Source organism: Delphinus delphis, chromosome 2 (assembly GCF_949987515.2).
Source record: "Delphinus delphis chromosome 2, mDelDel1.2, whole genome shotgun sequence".
Classification (NCBI taxonomy): domain Eukaryota; kingdom Metazoa; phylum Chordata; class Mammalia; order Artiodactyla; family Delphinidae; genus Delphinus; species Delphinus delphis.
The window spans coordinates 24,813,201-24,834,055 of NC_082684.1; the positions used below are offsets into that span (position 1 = coordinate 24,813,201).

Genomic DNA, 20,855 nt, shown 5'->3' on the forward strand with positions numbered 1-20,855 from the left:
TGATTTAATAAAGGATGAATGCTGTCCCACTGAGTTTAATGACAAATTCACAAGTAGAAAATCCAAGTGAAAACAGAACCTGGAAAAGGCAGTCTCAGAACAGACCTTGACTTTTACAGGAAGTGTTTGTAATTTTTTCCTGATGTGGGCTGGTGAGGTATTCTTACTGTTGTTATTGTTATCACTATTATTAGTTATGAAATGGAAAACAACTTCACTGGGCTAAGGCTTTCTGAGAGTGTTGTCACCTGACGGAGTTGCCTGCTTAGAATCAGCAAGCGATGGGAGTTCTCAAGCACGTACAGAACCAGGAAAGGCTGCTCCAAAGTTGACTTTTTTATGTGGGTCCTTCCACTTTCCAGGCCTCCTAGTCAACTGAAGAGTGTCAGAGGTAGAGACAGGGGCAATAAAGTACACCACAACACCAAGGAACAGAGAAACAAAGGAATTCAGAAAGATCGCAGCTAATTCACTCCAAGGCTAGAGGTTAACACAACGACCCAACAGAAAGAATAAAAGTGGACAAGGGGTTGGTAAATTAAAAGGAAGAGAAAAAGAAAGACTTCTTCTGGAAGGAATTAAAATTATGGCATCATGGCCATGGCTAACTTAATTAAAAAGAAAAACATATATTCGAAGAATGAGAAAAATCTACCAAGCTGCGGAAACAAAACGCTCTCCCTAATTGATTTAGCAATAGTACAATATTCAAAGGTAATCAAGAAAATGATACAAAGAAAAGCAAAACAAAAGGAAAGTATTTATAACTTTTATCTATACAACTGAATTTTTTTCTTAAATAACAAGCACAAATGGAAAATTGAAGTAAGAGAAGAAACATATTTTAATAATTATCCTTGTGAAATTGTAAAGGCTGGGAGAAAGTTTGACTTCGACATATCCAAACCCATAGGGTTATCTCTACCCCTCTCCATGTAACCTAACCCACCACCTACTTCACAGACTTCCTCCCCAGCCACCTAAAAGGAGCCTCTGGGCACTCTCTCCCCTCAGCCATTACCTGCCGGAGGTTGCGTGTCACTTTGACATCATGCCAGGCGTTGTCATTGAATTTTCCATTCACTGGCTCCACAATGGCCTCAAAGGCCCCAGACCCCAGGTTAATGACCAAGGAGACTGCGCCATCCTTCAGAGCCAGGTTGACATAGTCAGCCGACTTGCCCGTGTGCAGGATGAGCCCATTCCGCTGCCAGGTCTTAAAGGACAGGGTGATTTCATCACTGCTGCTCTGGATTGGGTTCTGAGACAGGTCGTAGCACAGGTACTCTGAGCCTCGGAAAGTGGCCACATTCTCCTCTCGAGCTACAGAGAAAGAAAAGGGGAAAGCAATCAACACTTGACTGGCATGAGCCAGGTCTATGCAAATACCAAACAGAACACACTCACACGCACGCACACACACACACACACACACGCACACACGTACATGCACACACACGCACACAGGGCAGTGTCCCTGCCAGAGGCTTGATACCAGCACAACACCCCCTCCAACTATTCCACAAGACTCGTATCTAAGTACTAGGGAAACTAGCAGAGAAGGTAACTGCAGAGAAGTTATATGTCCACACAGGGGTAGAAGACTAACACGGTGGTGCAGGAAAGCTTGCTACCTTTCCTTCAAATTTTCTCAGAGAAAAGCCTAAAGGGAAATTTCATGCAAAATGGTAAAGTGAGGTTTACTTGCTTTTGCATCAATATTGGCTTTTAAATGCTTGTAGAAGAGCTGGTTTAGAATGGATAATTAACTGTTCTGACAAAGGGTTCTTTAGCTCTAGGTACCTTTTATTGAACAATAACTAAAAATCAATTAGCCTGAAAGATTTGGCTCTAATTTCCATCCATTAATAACCCAGCTAACTTTGGTTTCCATGGTAGAGTCCTGTGCCCAGTGGAACGTGACTGGGTTTTTAAATAGGAGGTTGGACCTGAGGAAATGATTGAGCAGATGAGGAAAAGGGAACAGAATGGAATTTGGTAATATGTTTTGATAAGACAACAATACTTCCCTTAAAGTCAAAGGGACCTCTGCCCTAGAGGTCTCCTGTTTGAGATGGCCTGGTCTGACCACCCTACAGAACATCTCTCTCCATAGGACCAGGGGTCCACAGAGCCAACATGGCATTCCACTGGGACTCATACTCTCTTTCAAGACCATATTTGAGATCCTGGGGTCCTGTAATTCCCTACCCAAAGAGCCCCAAGTCTGTTTCCAGGGGTTGTGCAATCCTCCTTCCTGGATCCATTTTCTGAAGGCAAATCATGCTATCAGTGTTTATACCTCAAGGTCTGAGGGCTAGCCCTGGGGGACTGTTTGCACAGGTTTGGACAGAGCTTTGCCATGTGGGTCGAGGCATCCACGTGCATTTATACCAGACCTCTGTGATACAGGATGGAGCTGAATGTGGGCAGAGGAAGGGGAAAGGCCACAGGCTGAGGACCAGAGGGGCTGGCTCTCCCTGTGTTGGTATTTCCCAATGCACAACTCCTAGGAATCCAAAAACTCTAAGTGAGAACCTGACTTAACCAGGTAGTGTCAAAGATCTATTTTTCAAGGTTAAGAGAAAAGAATGTATTTTATTTAATTATTTGTTGATTTGATTTATAACATAGACACTCAGCATGTACACCTCCATTTGTCCTCTTGTCAGGCAGCCTCATTTAGAGAGTGGCCTACTTCGTATCAGTGTTGGTCAAAAGCACCTCCTCAATGAAAAGAAATAGGCGACAATACAAGTTTAGATATGCAGCTTCCCTTTAAAGAGGGGTGGCAGGGTCTGCAAAGTAAGGTTGAGGGGACTCTATTTTCCCTTCTAGACCTACACTTCCGCCTTAGTCACCAAAGCTTGTCCACATTAATTCATATCCTTATCGACCATCATAGTCCTTGGTAAGTTCCCTAAGTAAAATCAAATAAGCATTTTCTCATCATGAGGTAAAGGAGTCACTCTTACAACGTGAAGAGGTGACCACCCAACATATACTGTTGAATTCATTGTAGCATCACATCATTAAAACATGAGCCTTAACATCACACTCCAGAGAGTTAGAAGAGATTAAGTGTGTCCCATATCTTCCAGAGGGCCTCAAGGATGTGTGTACACCTACACATTTCTGTTTGCACACACACTGGTATAAGCAAAAGGGACTTGTCCACCTCTAGGGGACCAGTGTTGTTTTACACATATAAGTAGCGAGTACTACTCAGCACATAACCCATGCCAGACACATTTTACCAAAATTAGTTCCCCCAAAATCACAGAGCAGAAATTTGGCACTATCTGTATGTTTGAAACGGGTTCATCCATGCAATCCCCTACTGCCCTATTTTCACGATCTCTCATTTCTAAAGAAATGGTTTTGTTAAAATTCAACTGGACAAGCTCTTGTTCAGTAGACTGGACGTAACCCTGATTTAGAGCAGAAGATAGCAAATCAAATTCAGTTATCACCGCTAAGCTCTCTTCCTAACAAAGCAAATGTACCCACAGCCAACTACTACGCCTGCCCTTGGCAACCCACATGGTGTATTAGTGGGAGTCCTCTATAAACATTTAAGCTATACCCTGTGTGCCCAGTGAACTGAGATAAATGAGCAAGGAAAGGAATGCCTCTAAGAGAAGCCTCAATTAATCACTGAGTACCCTTCAAAGGGGGAACGGCCTGACACAGAACAGCAAGGCACCAGGATATTATTTAAAGTGCTATGTGGTGCTTAATATTTTTTACATAATTAGACTAAGGAGTCTATCAAAATAATAAATTTTAGAGCTATAAAGGATTTTAGAGATTGCCTGATTTAACACCCTTATTTTATTAAGGAAGAAACTGATGACTAGGAATAAGTGAGTTGCCCAAGACCAGACAGTTAGTTCTACTCTGGACTTCTACTGCCTCTGGACTTTTCTCTAAATATCAGTTACCTTTTCTTTTGCCCATCATTCTGGATATAGCACATGCTCCTACTCTGCTTCTCAAAGGGCATGAATGATTCCACTGAACCATGTACTGACTTACAAACCATCACAAACCTTTAATAAACTGAGCCAGAGACCTATTCCTCCTACCCCATGTAAATCACACTTACTCACCAAAAGAAATGTTTCCCTTCCCTGCATCCCCACCCCCCGGAATCAGTGTGTTTAAAACAAAAGAACGTGTTTCATGTGGAAGGCCACAGAAGAAAAATGACATCATTAAGAGAAGAGGCTATCACAGTAAATAAATAACAAATAAAACCAATGTAGGAAAAAAGTTTATGTAAATCACATGTATATTTATGCTAATATCCACGCAAATTAATCAATGAAGATTTTATGTAGCCTTGAGAGTACATTCCTTTGCAAATATCTAATGAAAACCGCTGCAAGAGTTCACAACCTTCCCAATCTCTTCATTCAATGACGAATTTTCCCAGTTTACCCTTTCCCTTTCCCTGGGCTGGAGAAAAACACCAGAGCAGCATCACCCCAGATGCTGGCTGTCTCCTTCACATGTCAACACACAATAGACCACTGAAAGCTACTCTCTGAATCGTGTGCTAGATAAGCAAAATCATATCATTTTTAATTCACAGGATACCTTCCTCCTGATTGTTACAGGAAGGAGAGGCATTGGCAGTGCATGACCCAGTCTTTAAAAGAGCAAATAAGGGGCTTGCAAGAAGAAAGAGAGAGGACCTTGAAGAAATTCTTCCTTTGTATACTCTCACAGCTGACATTTTTCTCCTAAGGTCCCAATCTGTCTTAATTTCCTTCCAGTGGCTAAAGCTCGAGCATTCTCTTATCACCTTGAAAACCATACCAAGTTGATAGTGAACATAACTAAAAGGTGCAAAACCAAATAGTGACAAACACATTTCTAAGCCCACTCAATTCTCCAAACTCTCCATTAGAAAAATGTAAGACTGCCCCAAATCTGTTTTCTATACTGAGTGTTTCCACTGAGAAGGAGGTTGAAGAGACAATTCAGTCACCTTGTATGTATTCAGGCTAAATAGGTAGAGAAAATGCATGCAGGGGATTACGTAACACAGCAACACACAAGAGCTTAGCACAAAGCTACAGCTTGGCAAAAGGGGAGGCACTGACATGGCTGATGGACTGTTTAGATTCACTGAGATTATATCACCCCAAAGTTTACAATCAATTGCATAAGCATTAAAATAAAAATGTTACTCTTACTGCATGAAAAGCAGAGCTCAACCCTCTACGACAACAAACCGTTTACCCATTATTTGTAAGTGTTCGACTGATTAAACACTAGATGCAATCGAGGTAAGTATAACTCAAGGTTTTGAATCAGTGTGTATAAGACATAAAGCACTGATCTTCCAAATGGCTTGTTAATCCAAGTACTGATATGTACGTCGCATTAACAAGCATTTCCTCAGTCCTATTTTCCACTCTCTCCCAAAAAACACCCAACTACTGATTTATGTAATAATTCTATTTCTCTGAGAAATTCCAAAACAGATTAAAATATTCTGTGTCATTTTTTTATTACTACACAACCTAAGAAGTATGAAGAAATGCATAACACTGTTGACTTGGGCCTGTGGTTTCTGATAGCTCGGTGCCTTAGGCTGTGAGATCAAGGAATCTGGACCTTACTCTGAAGGTTCTGAGGAATGACTGCATAATTTTACTGAGAGGATGAAGGGTCAGATTTGTATTTTTAAAATACAAGATTATGCAGCCCAACTTCTGCTGGGTTGAGAGTGAACTGGAAAGAAATGAGAGCTGAAGGCAGAGAGCCCAGTTAAAAGAAGAGAACGCATATGAACCACTTTTCCAGGGGGTGCCTGAAACTGGCTCAACCTGAATGTTGATATAACCCAGTGAGATTTGCATTTCATTGGGCAAGAATGGAAGCAAAAGTTCCTAGAAGAGACAACCTAAGGAACTGAGAGGCAGACATTCTGGAAAACCAGAGACCATAGGATACTTAAGATCCAAATGCAACCAAGGAAAACCAAGGGCCAGAGGTAAAAACTGAGGACAAGGACACAGCACTAGGCATGAAAGGGCTCAGGTGAGAACAGGTCAGGAATGGGTAAAGGATTCTATTCACAGTTTTTAAAATATATATTTCCAAATGCTCAAATGCTTTCTTAATTGTTGTTTGTATTCCCTCAACACTCTGTGAGGTCACTTTGCTATGATTATATTAATGTAAGGAAGAGGGGGCACACAGTTTACATAGGGCATCCAAGGAGCTTGGAAGCATTTAGGCCAGTTCCAAACCCTTAGCCCACTGATTCTCAGTCCATTGCTTTTGCCACCACATCACACCACCTCGCCAGGAGCTCAAATTCTCAGGGAATAGGTACCTAGGACCCTGTATCTGACATCCTGTGACTGCATGAAGTTCCATGTGTCAAAAGGAGAAAACACTGACAATGACAGGTAAGAGCCCACTCAGGCAACAGGAGCCCACGCAGGGGCATCAGGGAGTGGGGCTGGCTCTATTCCAAAATTCCCTAGTAGCAGGTTGGAAAAAGTCAAACTGAGATCACACTCCTCACCGTCATCAGACAGAGAGCCCAAGAAATGGAATTTTTAGGTACCCCTTAGCAGAGCCTATGAAAATGCCAACCCCTCTGGAGTGGCTGCAGGCACTGGTCCTGAGCAGAACACCTGCTGTTCTCTAGAAAGGGAGGGGGAGCCAGCTTCTGAGGACGCGCCCCAGAGACAGAGGCAAAACTGTTCTCATCTCTGAATCATTTGTCCTTCAACTGGCCTCCGCAGCAGCACAGTACTTTAGTCTGTACCAATGCAAAGATAACCCTGGCTGGCCATCCTGGCCGGCCCACCCTGGAGCTAATGAGGCACAAAAACACGAGCTACTGCTGCCCTCCCTGCCAGACAAAGGGATGTCCTATGGTCCTGGGGCTGGCCCGCTGACTCCCTTCCTCTGACCCACAAATTCAGGAGGGACAGCACTGTCCCTCCTCTGTTGGTGCAGCCGCAATGTGAGGTTTCAGGTTCTTAAGTTGTAAACTAACATATCACCCAATTCTACGCAGGCAAAGAAGCCATGATGATGATGGGAGAAGCACAAGCCCAAGGCAAGGGGTACACAAAGCAGAAATAAACTTTTTGAGATGGCCACAGTTCCACAGTTGTTCTACTCATTCCCACAGGGACCACATATCCACTCAATTCTGAAAGTCGCCTTGAGCTACAACACCAGTTTGGGTTGTTTGCTGGCAAAGGAACAAGTTAAGGCAAATGTGAGTTTGTTCTTGCACAATTCTGTTTTCTTTCCATGCAACCTGCTAAGAATGCAACATCCAGAACAATTTCCACCTCTAAAGTCTTCTTACAAGCTATGCGTAGACAAGACACCCAAGTTAGCTGTTGGGCTGTGAGATTATTGTATTTGCAAAAATGAGGGAAAAACAGAAATCTTTTTACTACATGGAATTCTATTATACATCATCTAAGGACATTTCCTGCCAGAATTAGGGAAGGAACACACTGAGTAAAAAAGGAAAAAGACTGCACAAGTGACTACACTCTTGCTTCTTCCTGTCCCATTTCCCTTACAATGTATTTTAGGGCCAAAGAAAGCATTTGAATAGATCAAACTGCAGAGTCATCCCCCAAGGAGAAACAGTGAACCTTTACATGCCACATCCCATCATACAGGTATTTTAAAAGCAGAGTGTACCAGCAGACAGCAAATTGTGTCGTTATGAGTGATCCTGCACTACAAAAGAAAACACACAGGAAATCTGACCTCCTAAGGCCATTTCCAACCCTTATCCTCAGACTCTGTAGGAAAGATGCAGCAGAGAAATAAGTGGACTTTTCCACGCTGCCCTGGTCACTCACTAACCGGCAGATGCTTCTTGAGAGTGATGAGAAAGAAAATAGTAAATCAAGTTGTCACTTGGGAAAAAAAACAGCCAGCACCCTGGCCAGGGAAGCTGCCTCGAGTCCACAAAAGAATGGCCTGGAAAATCATGCTTCACTGAAATCATTAGAAAGCTAATGGTATCCTAAAGACTGCATTGCTCTCAATTGTATTACAATAAAAGTTAAAATTTCTGTTCATTCATTTAAGGAATAAGTATTTCCAGGCGCCTACTATGCACCAGGTGATGTGTCCAGTGTTGAATGCACTTGAACCACCCAGGAACATGGTGAGTAGGAATAATTAGCTGACATTTTACTGAAGAAGAGAAATTATAAATCTAAAAAAAACTCAAATGCTTACTAAGCACCAAATCCTGACATGGACTCACATTAAACAGGGCATCCTCCTGTAGCTCAGAGTGTAGTGGAAATGTGGACTTGATTACATGGAATTTAATAATAAGGCTTTGAACTGGACAGACCTAGGTTTGATATCCGGCTCTGGAACTTACCTAACTCTATGGAACCTTGGCTTATTACTTAACTTCTCTAATAGCTAGTTTCCTAATCTATAGAATGAGCATAAGCATAGTATATATTTCATAGAGTTACTGTCAGACATGAATCAGATAAAGTTCCTGGCCCAGTTCCCAGCCACAGACGTGTTAGCTGTTGCTGTTGTTGTTGAGAATGCACATATAAACAAGCGATTACAAGTGCAGTAAATGTTTCATAGGTGATACGGGCACACAGAAGAAGGAATAACTGACCCTGGGTGTTAGGGAAGGCTCCATACAGGAGGTCAAACTTAATCTGGGTCTTGAAGGATGAGTAAGAGTTCACCATACAAAAGGAGGGATGAAGTTCTAGTTAAAATAAACAATGTATTCACTGGTGTGATCATTAGAAAAGCACGGGGTGTCCAGGGGATGGTAAGCAGTTCAATGTGGCTAAAGTAGCAGGCATGCGAGACTCAAGGTGCAGGTTGGGGTCTTATGTGTCATGTTCTTGGGGCTCTGGGGATGGAGGACCAGCATAGGAGAACTTCGGCTTGTGAGTGGCACAATTATACTTGTATTGTATCAGGGGTCCAGTGGGTGGACGGACTAAAGGCTAGAGAGGTAAAGAGGAATCCAGGAGCCATCTCCAAGGTGGAATGGAGATTGCTAAGAAACCCTGGCCTGAGGCAACTGTGCGACATTTGCCTGCCCATTTATAATAATTTATGCAATATGTTGTACATTTTGTTTCCCATAACCACCAAATCTATATGAGTCAAACTGTAATTATGCTTCTTTTACTATCGGCTTCTCATTTTAATTGTGGGTCAGTCAATCAGACAATCGTTAAACACAAATGCTGCAGTCTTATCCTGTAGAGGGAATTCCATTTCCCTGCATCCACGACTTCAGGAAAGCATTTCTTCCCCACCCTCCAGAAGGGGGTCATTTGGAGTAACACTTTGACCTTCTCTCACTTACTCATTCACCTGCTCCAATGAAAGAAGTAATTCACCTCCTTGGTGATATAATAAGGGTCTGACACGCAGAGGTCCACATTTCTTATTTAGGTAATCACTGTTTCCATATGACTTGCCTTTCTCTTCCCTTCAGCTCTGCCCTTCCTACAAGGATTGTGAGTTCTCCTATAGGCTGCCCCATGCAGTGAAACCTATCAGCGTAGACTCTGCCCCTAATAAGAAGGCCTTTGGTTTTCTAGCTCTTCTGCCTATGGCTGTGTGGCTGAGTTTAATTCAGGGGGAAAATTACTAGGAAGCCCAGTAGGACTGCAGATCAAAGCCACATTCTCTAACGCAGCTCTACCAGCAACAGAACTGATATCTGGATCCTTAATCTGACTGTCAATTTGAGTCTTGTGTCTGTTCCTCAATTAATTCAGAACATATGGTTGTCACTTGTCACCTCAGACAACCAGTCCTTGGACTGCTTTCACTCTGACTGGGAAGATAACAGACGTATCTGAAACTACATGAGGTCAATTATAAGTAAATATATCAATTATATCAATAATTTTAAAGCCAGCTTTGTGCCACAGTGTTACTAAAACACATTTCTTAAAGTTACACCAAGGATATGGATGACTAGAATGGTGAAAATTTAACCAGGGTCGCCTTCCTGAAGATAAGTTTTAGATTGAGTTTTGATGTTTTTGAATAAAAAATTATAGAAAATACACACATCTGCAAACTTATATAACCTTTCACCTGTGGTCCAGTCCAAAAAGAATAATCTGCATGTTTATTTTTCTTCAACCAGCATCTTTTATCAAAGTTACAAAACAACTAAGGCAATTGTACTGGAGTACCTAATGGCTCATTGTGAGACTATATTCTACAGAGTTGATGAGGACAAAAACATTCACTAGAAACACACAGCAGGAGAGGAGAGGAGAAGACTGCGATTTTGATAAAAACCAAATTAATAATAATGAAATATATCTACAGTGATCCTGCAGCAGGAAGCAGATCATCTGAAATGATTTTTTTTTTTTACAGTGGCACATACACTGACCCTAACTGAATACTCACTGTATTCACACATACTGCTCAGAAAGGAATATAAATGTCATAAAAGGTTCACAGAATCTGGTAAAACTCGAACAGATATTAAGATATTTAGAAGCAATACACAGATTTTTAAACCCATATGGACTTTTAAAATATTTATTTCTGTAAAATTTCTCTTTTCATCTGAGATGAAAACAAGTAAAAACTCCTTCGTAACTAATCATCACTGTAGCATCAGAAGAGACCTTGGAAGATGACCTAATATACCTCTTACCTCAATAAATCTACATCTAAATCATCTTGCTGGTGAAACTCTCCACCTTTAAGTATCCAAAGAAAACAAGATAATTTGGTGTTATGTGAAACTTCCTACAGACATTTCTGGAGCTCAAATGGTTCCTGGTCCAAAAAGAGGAAAGCATATTGAGAGACTGCCAGGCTTCATTTGGGTGATCAACAGGGACGTAAATATTTCCTTCATTCAGCCCAGGATATACAGAGAATAATGAGTAAAAACTGTGGATAGCTAATAAACTTTACCTCCACTAATTTAAACACACACACACACACATAATGATCACTAACCATTATATATTACAGTGCTATTCGTATGTAACAAGAATGGAAAAAAAATCTACCCATCAACTTCAGGTAGTGTTTACTTCTGGGGAAGGAGAGAAGAAATGGAACCAGGGAGATATTCAAACAAGACTAAGTCTTTATAAAAGGATATAAGGCAAAAATGGCAAACCATTGAGATTTGTTCAATATGGGCAATAACTAAGCCAATGTTTACAATATCCTCTACTACAGGTTTATGCTCTTTTATGTTTGAAATTTAGCATTCATTTTTAAAAAGTTAAATCCCTGCAGATGATTCTGATAAAATACCTAATCAGCAAATAAATCTTAAACAATTCTCTTGTTATTTTACATGTAGATGTCAACTCCTTGACCATATCTTGTGAGCAGTAATTTTTCATACCTTTTCAAAATCTCCCACGTACCCCAAAATGTGTTAAATAAAGACCAAATTGAATTGAAATGAAGTTGAATTGATCGCAGTGACGCTAAAGTTACCAGTTCTCCTCCTGCCTTCCCCACTCCTTCTGGAGACCCACTGCTCAGTACCTCAGCATCCCAGAGTTCAGCCTGGCTTCACGGGGGGAAAGAGGAGAAATGCTGATGGAAGTGAGGGAAGAGAAGACACCTGTGTTTGCTGCCGTGTGAAAGCTCCACAGCAAATGCTGAGAGCGGGAGAAGGCTGGCTGAGGTCTAGGGGGTGTGACAAGCTTCTGCACAAGCCTCCCAATAGCAGAATAAAATCATCCCAGTTCTTTAAGAAAATCCCCACTGGGAAACCTGAATCTGTGCCCATCCCTCTGGCCTTCCCTGGCAGCAGGCAGCCCAGCCCTCCTTTGTTAGCACTGAGGGCTCTAGCCTGCAAGTCTAGACAGAGTGGCTGGTTAAAAGGCCCTGGAGTCAATGCCTGGACAAGATCAATAAGGCTTTTTATGACACAATGAAAACTTTCTATTTTGTTAAATGCAGCTAATCTACCATTTCTGCAGTACCCTTAAAGCTTTCAGTGCTGAGCACTCAAGCCATGGTGATTAAAACCCTGTTTAGAGACACAACTGGGGAACTTGGCCAATGCAGAGGTACAAATCCTAGAGACGTGGGCTGCGTCTTTTTTTATGGTGAGGTATGCATTTCCTTTACCTCCCACAGAAATAAGCGTGCCAGTGAGATGGGGCTGATTCTGCCCAAAATTAAAACCGCCCCATTCCAGGGCTCTCAAGAAGGGACTGATGATGCCCACAGTCCTACGTAATTAAACAAAGGGGTCTGAATCTGGGGGTGGATGAGGATGGGGTATGCTAAAAGGGGTAGAGAGGGAAAGTTCTCTAAAATGGAGGCAGACTTACAAATCAGTGACTTAATTTAAGAAGCCTGAAATAAAGGAGAAAATCTTCAGTGATTGCAAATTCAATTATAGAACTAAATAGAACTAGAATAAAGAATAGAATAAAGTGTTTATTTCATTTTCATCATTTCTTCACCTCAGACTATTAGCAGAGTTTTTTAACAGAAGATTTTTTGTGCCATAGTATAAAAAGGACAGGAATTAACATTTATTGAACGTGTATTATGCTCTGGGCTTTAATCTAGAGAGGGTCTGAATACACAAACACTAGACACGTAGTATTTGACAAGATTAACCAAGACCTGTCTTGGTGATTTGAGCTACAAGAATTCAAAATACTAACCACCAGAACCAATGTATTATTAATAGAAATAACATATATGTGTTCATATGTTATCTGAAAGGTGAGCTTTTTTATTAGGATACTTGGTATGTGTCTTATTTAACTCTCACAAAAGCCCTGTGAAATAAAGTTTTACTAGACCCATTTCACAGATGATAAAACTGACATTCACAAGGGGTGAAATACATGTACAACACCATGGCTAGTAAGACGCAGATTCAAAATACACAGCAAGGTCAACCTCTAAACACTGTATGCTTTCCATTAGAACATGCTGCCTCCTACTAAGGGTTGGGTATCTTTTCCAAAGACCTCTGTCAACAGTATTCCTGTGGGAGAGGAACTATTAATTTAAACACGCACATGCACATGCACGCGTGCGTGCGTGCACACACATACACTTGCATAGCATGTCATATTTTCCAAACTGCTTTCACATACATTATCTAATTTTGTAAAGCATCCTTCTGCAGCTTTTATAGGAACCTCTATCTGCTCAACAAGGGTAGATTTTCAGCAAACATTTAGATATATTAACCACATACACTGGATGTGAATATAGACCATTAGAACGATGGAGAAAATTGTAAGAATTCTCTACATTTGCAACACTGCAAATATATAACTGCTTTAAAAAATCCTTAATTATGAGAGCATAAAAAGGAAATCCCCTTCTGATGCACTGCATCTAAAATGGCAACCCACCTTCTAAGTCAGATGATTCACAAACCATCACCCCAGCAAGCTCACTGAAGCTCCAGGGCCATACAGCTGGACCCTGAGTTATAACACCAATGGGTACAGTCAGAAGTATGCTCAAGGCTTGCAGAGGGGGAAAAATTATTTGACTTGTTATTAGAAAGAGCACACAAAACTGAGATTATAAGACTCTCTGAAATAGTTATTCGAATTGGTTTAGCTTTCTTGGGTAGCCATTTACGATGAATGTTTATAGTTCCTATGATGTCGATAAAACTAACATCCTAACCCTCTCCAGAAATTAGGTAGCAGGTAAGATTTCTCAATGATATTTTTATCCATGGGTTAAGATAAAATAAGGAGTGATTTGGATATCCAGCTATGATATGAGGATGTTGCATAGGCGATCCCAGACTTAGAGAGGTTATGATATTTGTACATTATCACCAGGTGGTCAAGGTTTCTGACCACACTTCGTAGGTGAATGAATCAGAACAAAGAAAAGCATGGAGACTTAGAACATACAAAAACACCACCCAAGACTTAAGAAAATAAGCAGAACCGCTGGCTCATTCCTGCCAGCTATGGTGGCATCCCCAAACAGATATCAGCAAAGATGCATCTGGATACCGTGGCAGCTGAAGTCTGAGAGGAAGTTGACTGAATCTCACTGTCTGATTTAAAGGCCCAGAAATGTGGTTTTATCTCTCTCCAGGAGTGCCTATAATGAGAGATTGACTACACCAACTAAAATCAACATGTGACTGAGGTAGACAGCAGAATGTCATTATTATGATTTACAATGAAAAATTACCATCAAAAAATCCTATAGTCCACAGATTTGGAATTAACCATTGGTTCCCAAACAATGGTCTCAGTTAAAGTTTTTACCAATCCATAGTACAATCAGGAAGATAAGAACAATGCTGTACATTCTTTAATAAAAGCTAAACGTATGCAATACTCACTCATGCAACACACATCTGGGTAGGACCTACTCTATACAACACCGTGGTAGGCACTGGGAAGATAGCACTTTCATTCTATTCCTTTCTCATCTTGGAATTTCCTCTTTTATGAAGTAATGATGATGACAGATGAAATCTGGTAATGTCATCAGTTGGCAAAATAAATAGTCAATCCTATTTTGCTCCTTCCCTTTTCTGTAAAAATGTTACTTGTCAGAAAAATTCAAAAGTTTGAAGAACCACTGAACCAGAGAATGTTTTCTAGGTGTGCTGTCAGTCAGATGTTGACCAAAATGCGGCATTCTCCTGAAAAGGGGTTTACCAGGTGTTTCAGATAGGGTATCCAACCATCCCAGTTTGCCTGAGACTGAAAGAGTCCCAGGACATGGGACTTACAGTACTAAAAGGGAAACAATCCCTGGGAAACCAGGATGGTTGTTAACTCTACATGGGTCACATGTCCGGAAGTAAAAAAATTAAGCAGATCAAATAAAAACTCTCAATCGCCTAGAATTCAAGGAAAAAAGAGGCTTGAATTAGTTGGATGCTTTTGTTAGCGACAAATGCCTAGCCATTTCCAACCTGGCATTCCGGTTTTTGAAGAACAAATGATCACATTAACACTACAAGTAATGTATTCATTGCTGTGGTATATTATATTCTAGAACTTTAAACTAAAGTCATCCTAAGAATAACCTGGACTTCCTTTGAGGATTCAAAACGTTCTTTGCGATTTCATGGACCTCAGAGCCATCTAACTCCTCACTGATTACCATTGTACATCACCACAAATAAACAGCTTTAACCTCCTACTGTTTGAACTAGGGATCATTAGTGTCTTCTGTATTAGAACTAATAAGGTTGTATGGAATGATTTATGCAAACAGTAGCATTCCCTTGGCGACACTAGGATAATTTCAGGAACAGGCAGAACTTTACATAAGCTTCAGAATCCCAGCCTCTGGTGCCCTCGGGTTTGCCCGAGTGCTGTGCATTCTTCCTTCCCCTCCCGGCTACCCCACTACCCACACCTCAACCAGCAAAGACCAGTCACCTTCTGGGGCCTCTGGAACACCCCTCAATGACACTGGGCCACTTCACAAAAGAGCAATAGTGCCCCACTGCCCTCAAATGAAATAGAAAAGTAACAACACATCATCAAAGAAAGGAGAAGGAAAGAAGCCAGTACTTACTGTTCCTCTACTATGTGCCTAGCACAGTGAGAGTCACTTTGCAAATATTGTTTTTTCAATCCTATGATGACCTTAGAAGAGTAGGCGTTATCACTGTTTTACATACCAGAAAATGTCCACAGTCCCTGAGATGCAGGTGACAGTGATGATGCCAACTACCATATTTGAAGCTTACTGTGTGTCAGGGGCTTTAGCTCTGGCTTACTGTTATGCAGATGACATTTAATATAATCTTCACCATAATCTATTCAGGTATTATTATCTGCAGTTTTCAAAGGGGGGAGTTGAGATTCATAGGCTCAAGGCTATCCAATTAGAATAACAATAATTGTCAAGGAAGGAATTTAGAATGAGGCTAGACTTGGGTCTACCTTCAATCTCATTGTTCTCTCTATTGCAACAAGAGTTATGTTTTGTACAGTATGGAGGTTTCTCAAAAAACTAAAAATTGGACTACCATATGACCCAGCAATTCTACTCCTGGGTACATATCCAAAAAAACCAAAAACACTAATTCAAAAAGCTACATGCAGCATTCAAAGCAGCATTATTTACAGTTGCCAAGATATGGAAGCAACTTAAGTGTCCATCAACAGATGAATGGATAAAGATGCTATATATACATATATATAGCTATATATACATATATACATAATATATGTGCTATAGATACATATAAGAACTGCTCAGCCATAAAAAAAGAATGAAATTTTGCCACCTGCAACAACATGGATGGACTTGGAGGGCATTATGCTAAGTAAAATAAGTCAAACAGAGAAAGACAAATACTGTATTGACATCACTTATATGTAGAATCTAAAAAATACAACAAACTAGTGAACACAGCAAAAAAAAAACAGACTCACAGATATAGAGAACAAACCAGTGGTTACCAGTGGGGAGAGGGAACTGGAGAGGGGCAATATAATGGTAGGGGACTAAGAGGTACAAACTACTATATATAAAATAAGCTACAAGGATAGGGACCTCCCTGATGGTCCAGTGGTAAAGAATCCGCCTTACAATATAGGGTATGCGGGTTCAATCCCTGGTCAGGGAACTAAGATCCCACATGCCGTGGGGCAACTAAGCCCGCGCGCCACAACTACTGAGCTCACGTGCCTCAATGAGAGAGCCCATGTGCTTTGAAGTCTGCACGCCACAACTAGAGAAGAGAAAACTCCGCACATCACAACTAGAGAGAAGCCCACGCACCGCAAAGAAAGATCCCACATGCCTCAACAAAGATCCCGCATGCCACAACTAAGACCCAACGCAGCCAAAAATAAAATAAATAAATAAAATAAGCTACAAGGATATATTGTACAGCACAGGGAAATAGTCAATATTTTATAATAACTATAAATGGAGTATAACCTTTAAAAATTGTGAATCACTATATTGTACACCCATAATGTACGTAATATTATACATCGACTATACTTCAATTAAAAATAGAGTCAGGCTTTGTATAAAAGCCACTCTCCTGAGATCAGGAGTGAAGCGACCCACTGTGTGATCTTTAGTGTCTCTGTGGTTGCCAGTCTGGACAGTGACCCTCTTTGATGACTCTCTCAAGCTGGCTATGCTCTAATCATTTTCCTTTTGGTTTCTATAGCAAGACAGCAGATCTACCAGTATAACCTGATTATATACCCTTCATGTCCGGCATTATCTACCCAAACCCCTCATTGTATCCAATCATTACTGAGAGTCAAATGAACAGAGTTGACTGACTATGTGTTACCTGACGCCTTTAAGTCACCCACTCACTTGATCATTGAATCACCCATTTGGATACCACATTTTGAGAGCACTAGTAATGTGGTAGGTTGAGAGCGAAAACAGAAGAGTCCTTTCAAATTTTAGCATGTCACATTTCTAGGGTAGACTAAGTTAGAGAGTATCCTTAAAGCAGGTCATTCTGAAGTGCGAACAGGCTTTGAAAACACACATAGAATTATGCAACCTGATGGTATTATTATTCATATAATTTATTCCCTTTTTTCCCCATTCCAGAAGATGTCCACCATTTCTTTAAATGCTCTGTAGTATTACACCATGAATTTCCTGACGAACAGGCTACACAGGCTAACCCTGACTTTGGGTTAACCTCAAGGCACTGAGGGAAAAAGGAATTAACTGGTTTTCACATCCATGTCTGAGGAAGGTATTATGCTTCTCACTTCTTCTTGGCAGGTAGAATTGGTAAGGTGAAATCTAGCCATTAGCGATGGAAGGTACTTTGAAATCACGTTTTTCTACTTCTTTTTACAAGCCTAGCACAATTCAGTGTTTGTCCAAAAGAATTATCAGTAGAGGCAAGACCAAAACCCAGGCTTTCTGATTTTTATATAAGTGAGTTAGTTGCGAAATAACTATGGGGTGGACACATGAACCCGATAACAGAAGGGACAACCCTAGAAGTTTGACTTCCAGGATGCTGGATGCCTAATTCTCACTTGAGTCCTTTCTCCAAGGCCTCCTGCATGTGTGTCTCATTCAGATGCACATTTACATCAATGTCCCAGAGTCACAAGGGCTGGCACTGGGCAATGCCTATCCCTGGAGAAGGGCTCTGGGTAAGAAGCCAGTCCCTCCATGTGGGTTACCTCTTCTACTCTCTGAGCTTCCTTTTCTCTTCCCCCTGCAGCAGTGGAGACTCTAGGACTTCAGGGAGGGAATGCTGCTTAATGACTCCAATGCAATCTCCTGAAAGCCTTATCAACGGTGTACAGCCCCTCTTCTGACAGCTGACCTTTCCCCTCGTTCTCAGGTCCAGGGAAAAACAAAAGCACCATAACAATTAAAAGCAGTAAAAAGAGGAGGAAGGAGGGGAAAAGAAACTCTAGCTTATGCAGAGGAGCAACATAGAATTTTCTTAAAAAGAGAAGGAAGAAAAAAAGGAGGTGAAGCAAAAGAAAAACCAAGACAGTGAAGAGGGACAAGCACAAGAAGATTAGATCCTCCTAGGCCTCTTTATTTCTCTTCCTGATGGCTGCAGAAGTCATTGGAAAGGCTGTTAATAAATCTGAGAAAGCATGCTGGTGAGGGAAAATAAAGAGGACCGGAAAAGAAGAAGTGATGGCATGCAATAGCTGGTGATATATCAAATGTCCCTCCACTCTCCTTGAGGCCTGACAAGCATTACAAGTGGTCCAGGTGCTCTGTGAAAGAGAAGCCCCTTGTCTCAGTAACACAGGTGAGCCCAGCACCTGGCAACAGCCTCAGACCGACCCTTCATGGGCCTCTGAAGTCCCCACAAACACACTCTTTGTATCATTCCTGCCTGGAAAACAGCATCCCCTTCCCATCTCATCTGAAATACATGGATAACTTTTATCTGACACTGACTTTAAAACACCTTTGGGGAGATGAATATATGAATCCATCCACAGAGAGATCAGAGCATTCTCAGTATTTTGCGATTGAATTGTAAACAAACATACGTGTCTACAGACAAAAGAGAATTCTTAAGTTTTGACATTGATTTTGAAGGGGAAAAATACTGATACACCAGTTTAACTCAGGACATTTTAGGAAGGCCCATGATGACTGTTTTCTGCAGACTTGTGAAAGATGCATTTCATTTCTCTGTCCATACTGAACATGACATGAACTACGCAGACAGGGTGACCGCCCTGGTTAGAGAAGTGAAGGAAACCTACACACTATGGTTAGAATTCCCCATCTATCAAGCTATACCAAGGGAAGGGAATCTGAAAAAAGTTGAGTGTTTCTGGAGGTCAAGTTCCTTTTCCCAGGGTTCTACGTGGTTCCCCAGGTGCAGTAACTCCAAGTGATTTGTTCCCTTATACTTAGCTTTTCACTGTTTAATAATAATGGCAGCAACTGGTTCTGGAGGTCTGGCCATGCGCTGAGCACCACGCTCACCTCCTTCTCTGGTCTATGACAACTCTGAGGGGCAAGCGCTCTCACAGTCTTTGTTCTACAGACATGACGGCTGAGGCTTTGTAATCTGTCTTTGGTGGCTCAGTTGGTAAGAGGAAGCATTAGGGCTCAAAACCAGGTTCCGCTGACCCAAAAGCCTCCACTCTTTACCCCCGCCCTGTACTGCCTCACCGGGTAACCTCAAGCCTCATGCACACGTGGAGTGAGATCAATCGCTTGATGCCTCATCTGAAGCCTCAAAGCCTCCTTCAGCCTCCCAGGGATTCAGGCTTGAGGAAGTTCTAAAGCTATGGCCAAGAATCATGCCAAGAATCATTCCTGCTTCACTTCCTGTGAGGGAATAAACTGTATCCTGCAGCTCTGGAGGTAAGAAAGGCTCCCTTCATCTCCTGCAGGTAGGGTCTTCTTTGTCTGAGTCCTTCCCAGATGCAGGCAATCCAGGCTAGGTGGAAAAGGTGCCTGCCTCCCTGGAAAGAGCAAGGAGGTTGCCAGTGACTTCCCTTTGGCATGGGATATTGGCATCCCTGGTGTCCTATCCATCAAAGGCTAAACTGTAAAACAAAAACATCAAACAAAAAACAAGAACACAACCCTAACCTTCCTTGACAAAGCATAATGCATCTTTCTTATTAGATTTAATATCCTTTGGGGGCACCAAAGATTATAATATTATGTTAGGAACGTAACAGTTACCCCTCCATGTGAGAAAAATTTGCATTTTAGAAAGGTGCATTGCTCAATCCCATGGAATCAAGCCCCAGTTGGGATATTTCAGGCTTCGGAAGGACTATTTTGTTTTTGGTTGGCGTAACTCCATGGAGTCCCTCAAATCCCATCTCCTAGCAACTGTCAATGCTGACTGTGCATAAGGCTTGCCCTGCCTCCATGTGAGGTGGAGAAAGCATTTTGACTATTAGCTACATATGTAAAGTAAACAAATCTGCAGGTGTCAGCTCTCAGCTACAGCCCAGAGAAAATCTACATGGGCCGAAAGCCAAGGAGAGGGCACGATATAATCCAGGATTCATTATATGCCCACTGGGTGTCCAGCCCTATAACCATGAACCTCCTTTCCAATCATGTTCTTGTTATTCCCCTCGTTGCACGGTGAGGGGCATGTGTGCTAGTGTAGAAAATGGAATCTACTATAGCCATAGCCAGTCCTTTATGCTCTCTGCAGAAAGAGAGGGGGACTAAAATATGTCAGCTAACAAATCAACTAACCATTTGAGAGTATTCACATGTTGGTGGACAAAAAGAATTCTCCACACTTTAGAGATAGCCAAAGGCCTTTCTTAAGTAAACAGACACCCATTTTAAAACAACTCTTCCTCTCTACTGGAAAGAGAGAAGGGTCAATAATCAAGGCTACTGAAGAATTCGAGAGATCAGAACCACAAATT

The 20,855-nt window shown here is 41.5% G+C and overlaps 1 protein-coding gene across 2 annotated transcripts in view; it reads right to left on the reverse strand.

Annotated features, from left to right (window-relative positions):
* The window catches only part of NRXN3 (neurexin 3), a 1,615,508-nt gene that overhangs the window by 1,207,246 nt on the left and 387,407 nt on the right, over positions 1–20,855 (reverse strand). For both annotated transcript variants that reach the window (XM_060004108.1, XM_060004110.1), the window contains one exon: positions 1,022–1,323. In XM_060004108.1, the coding sequence (XP_059860091.1) occupies positions 1,022–1,323 (302 nt within the window). The remainder of the gene's footprint in view (positions 1–1,021; positions 1,324–20,855) is intronic.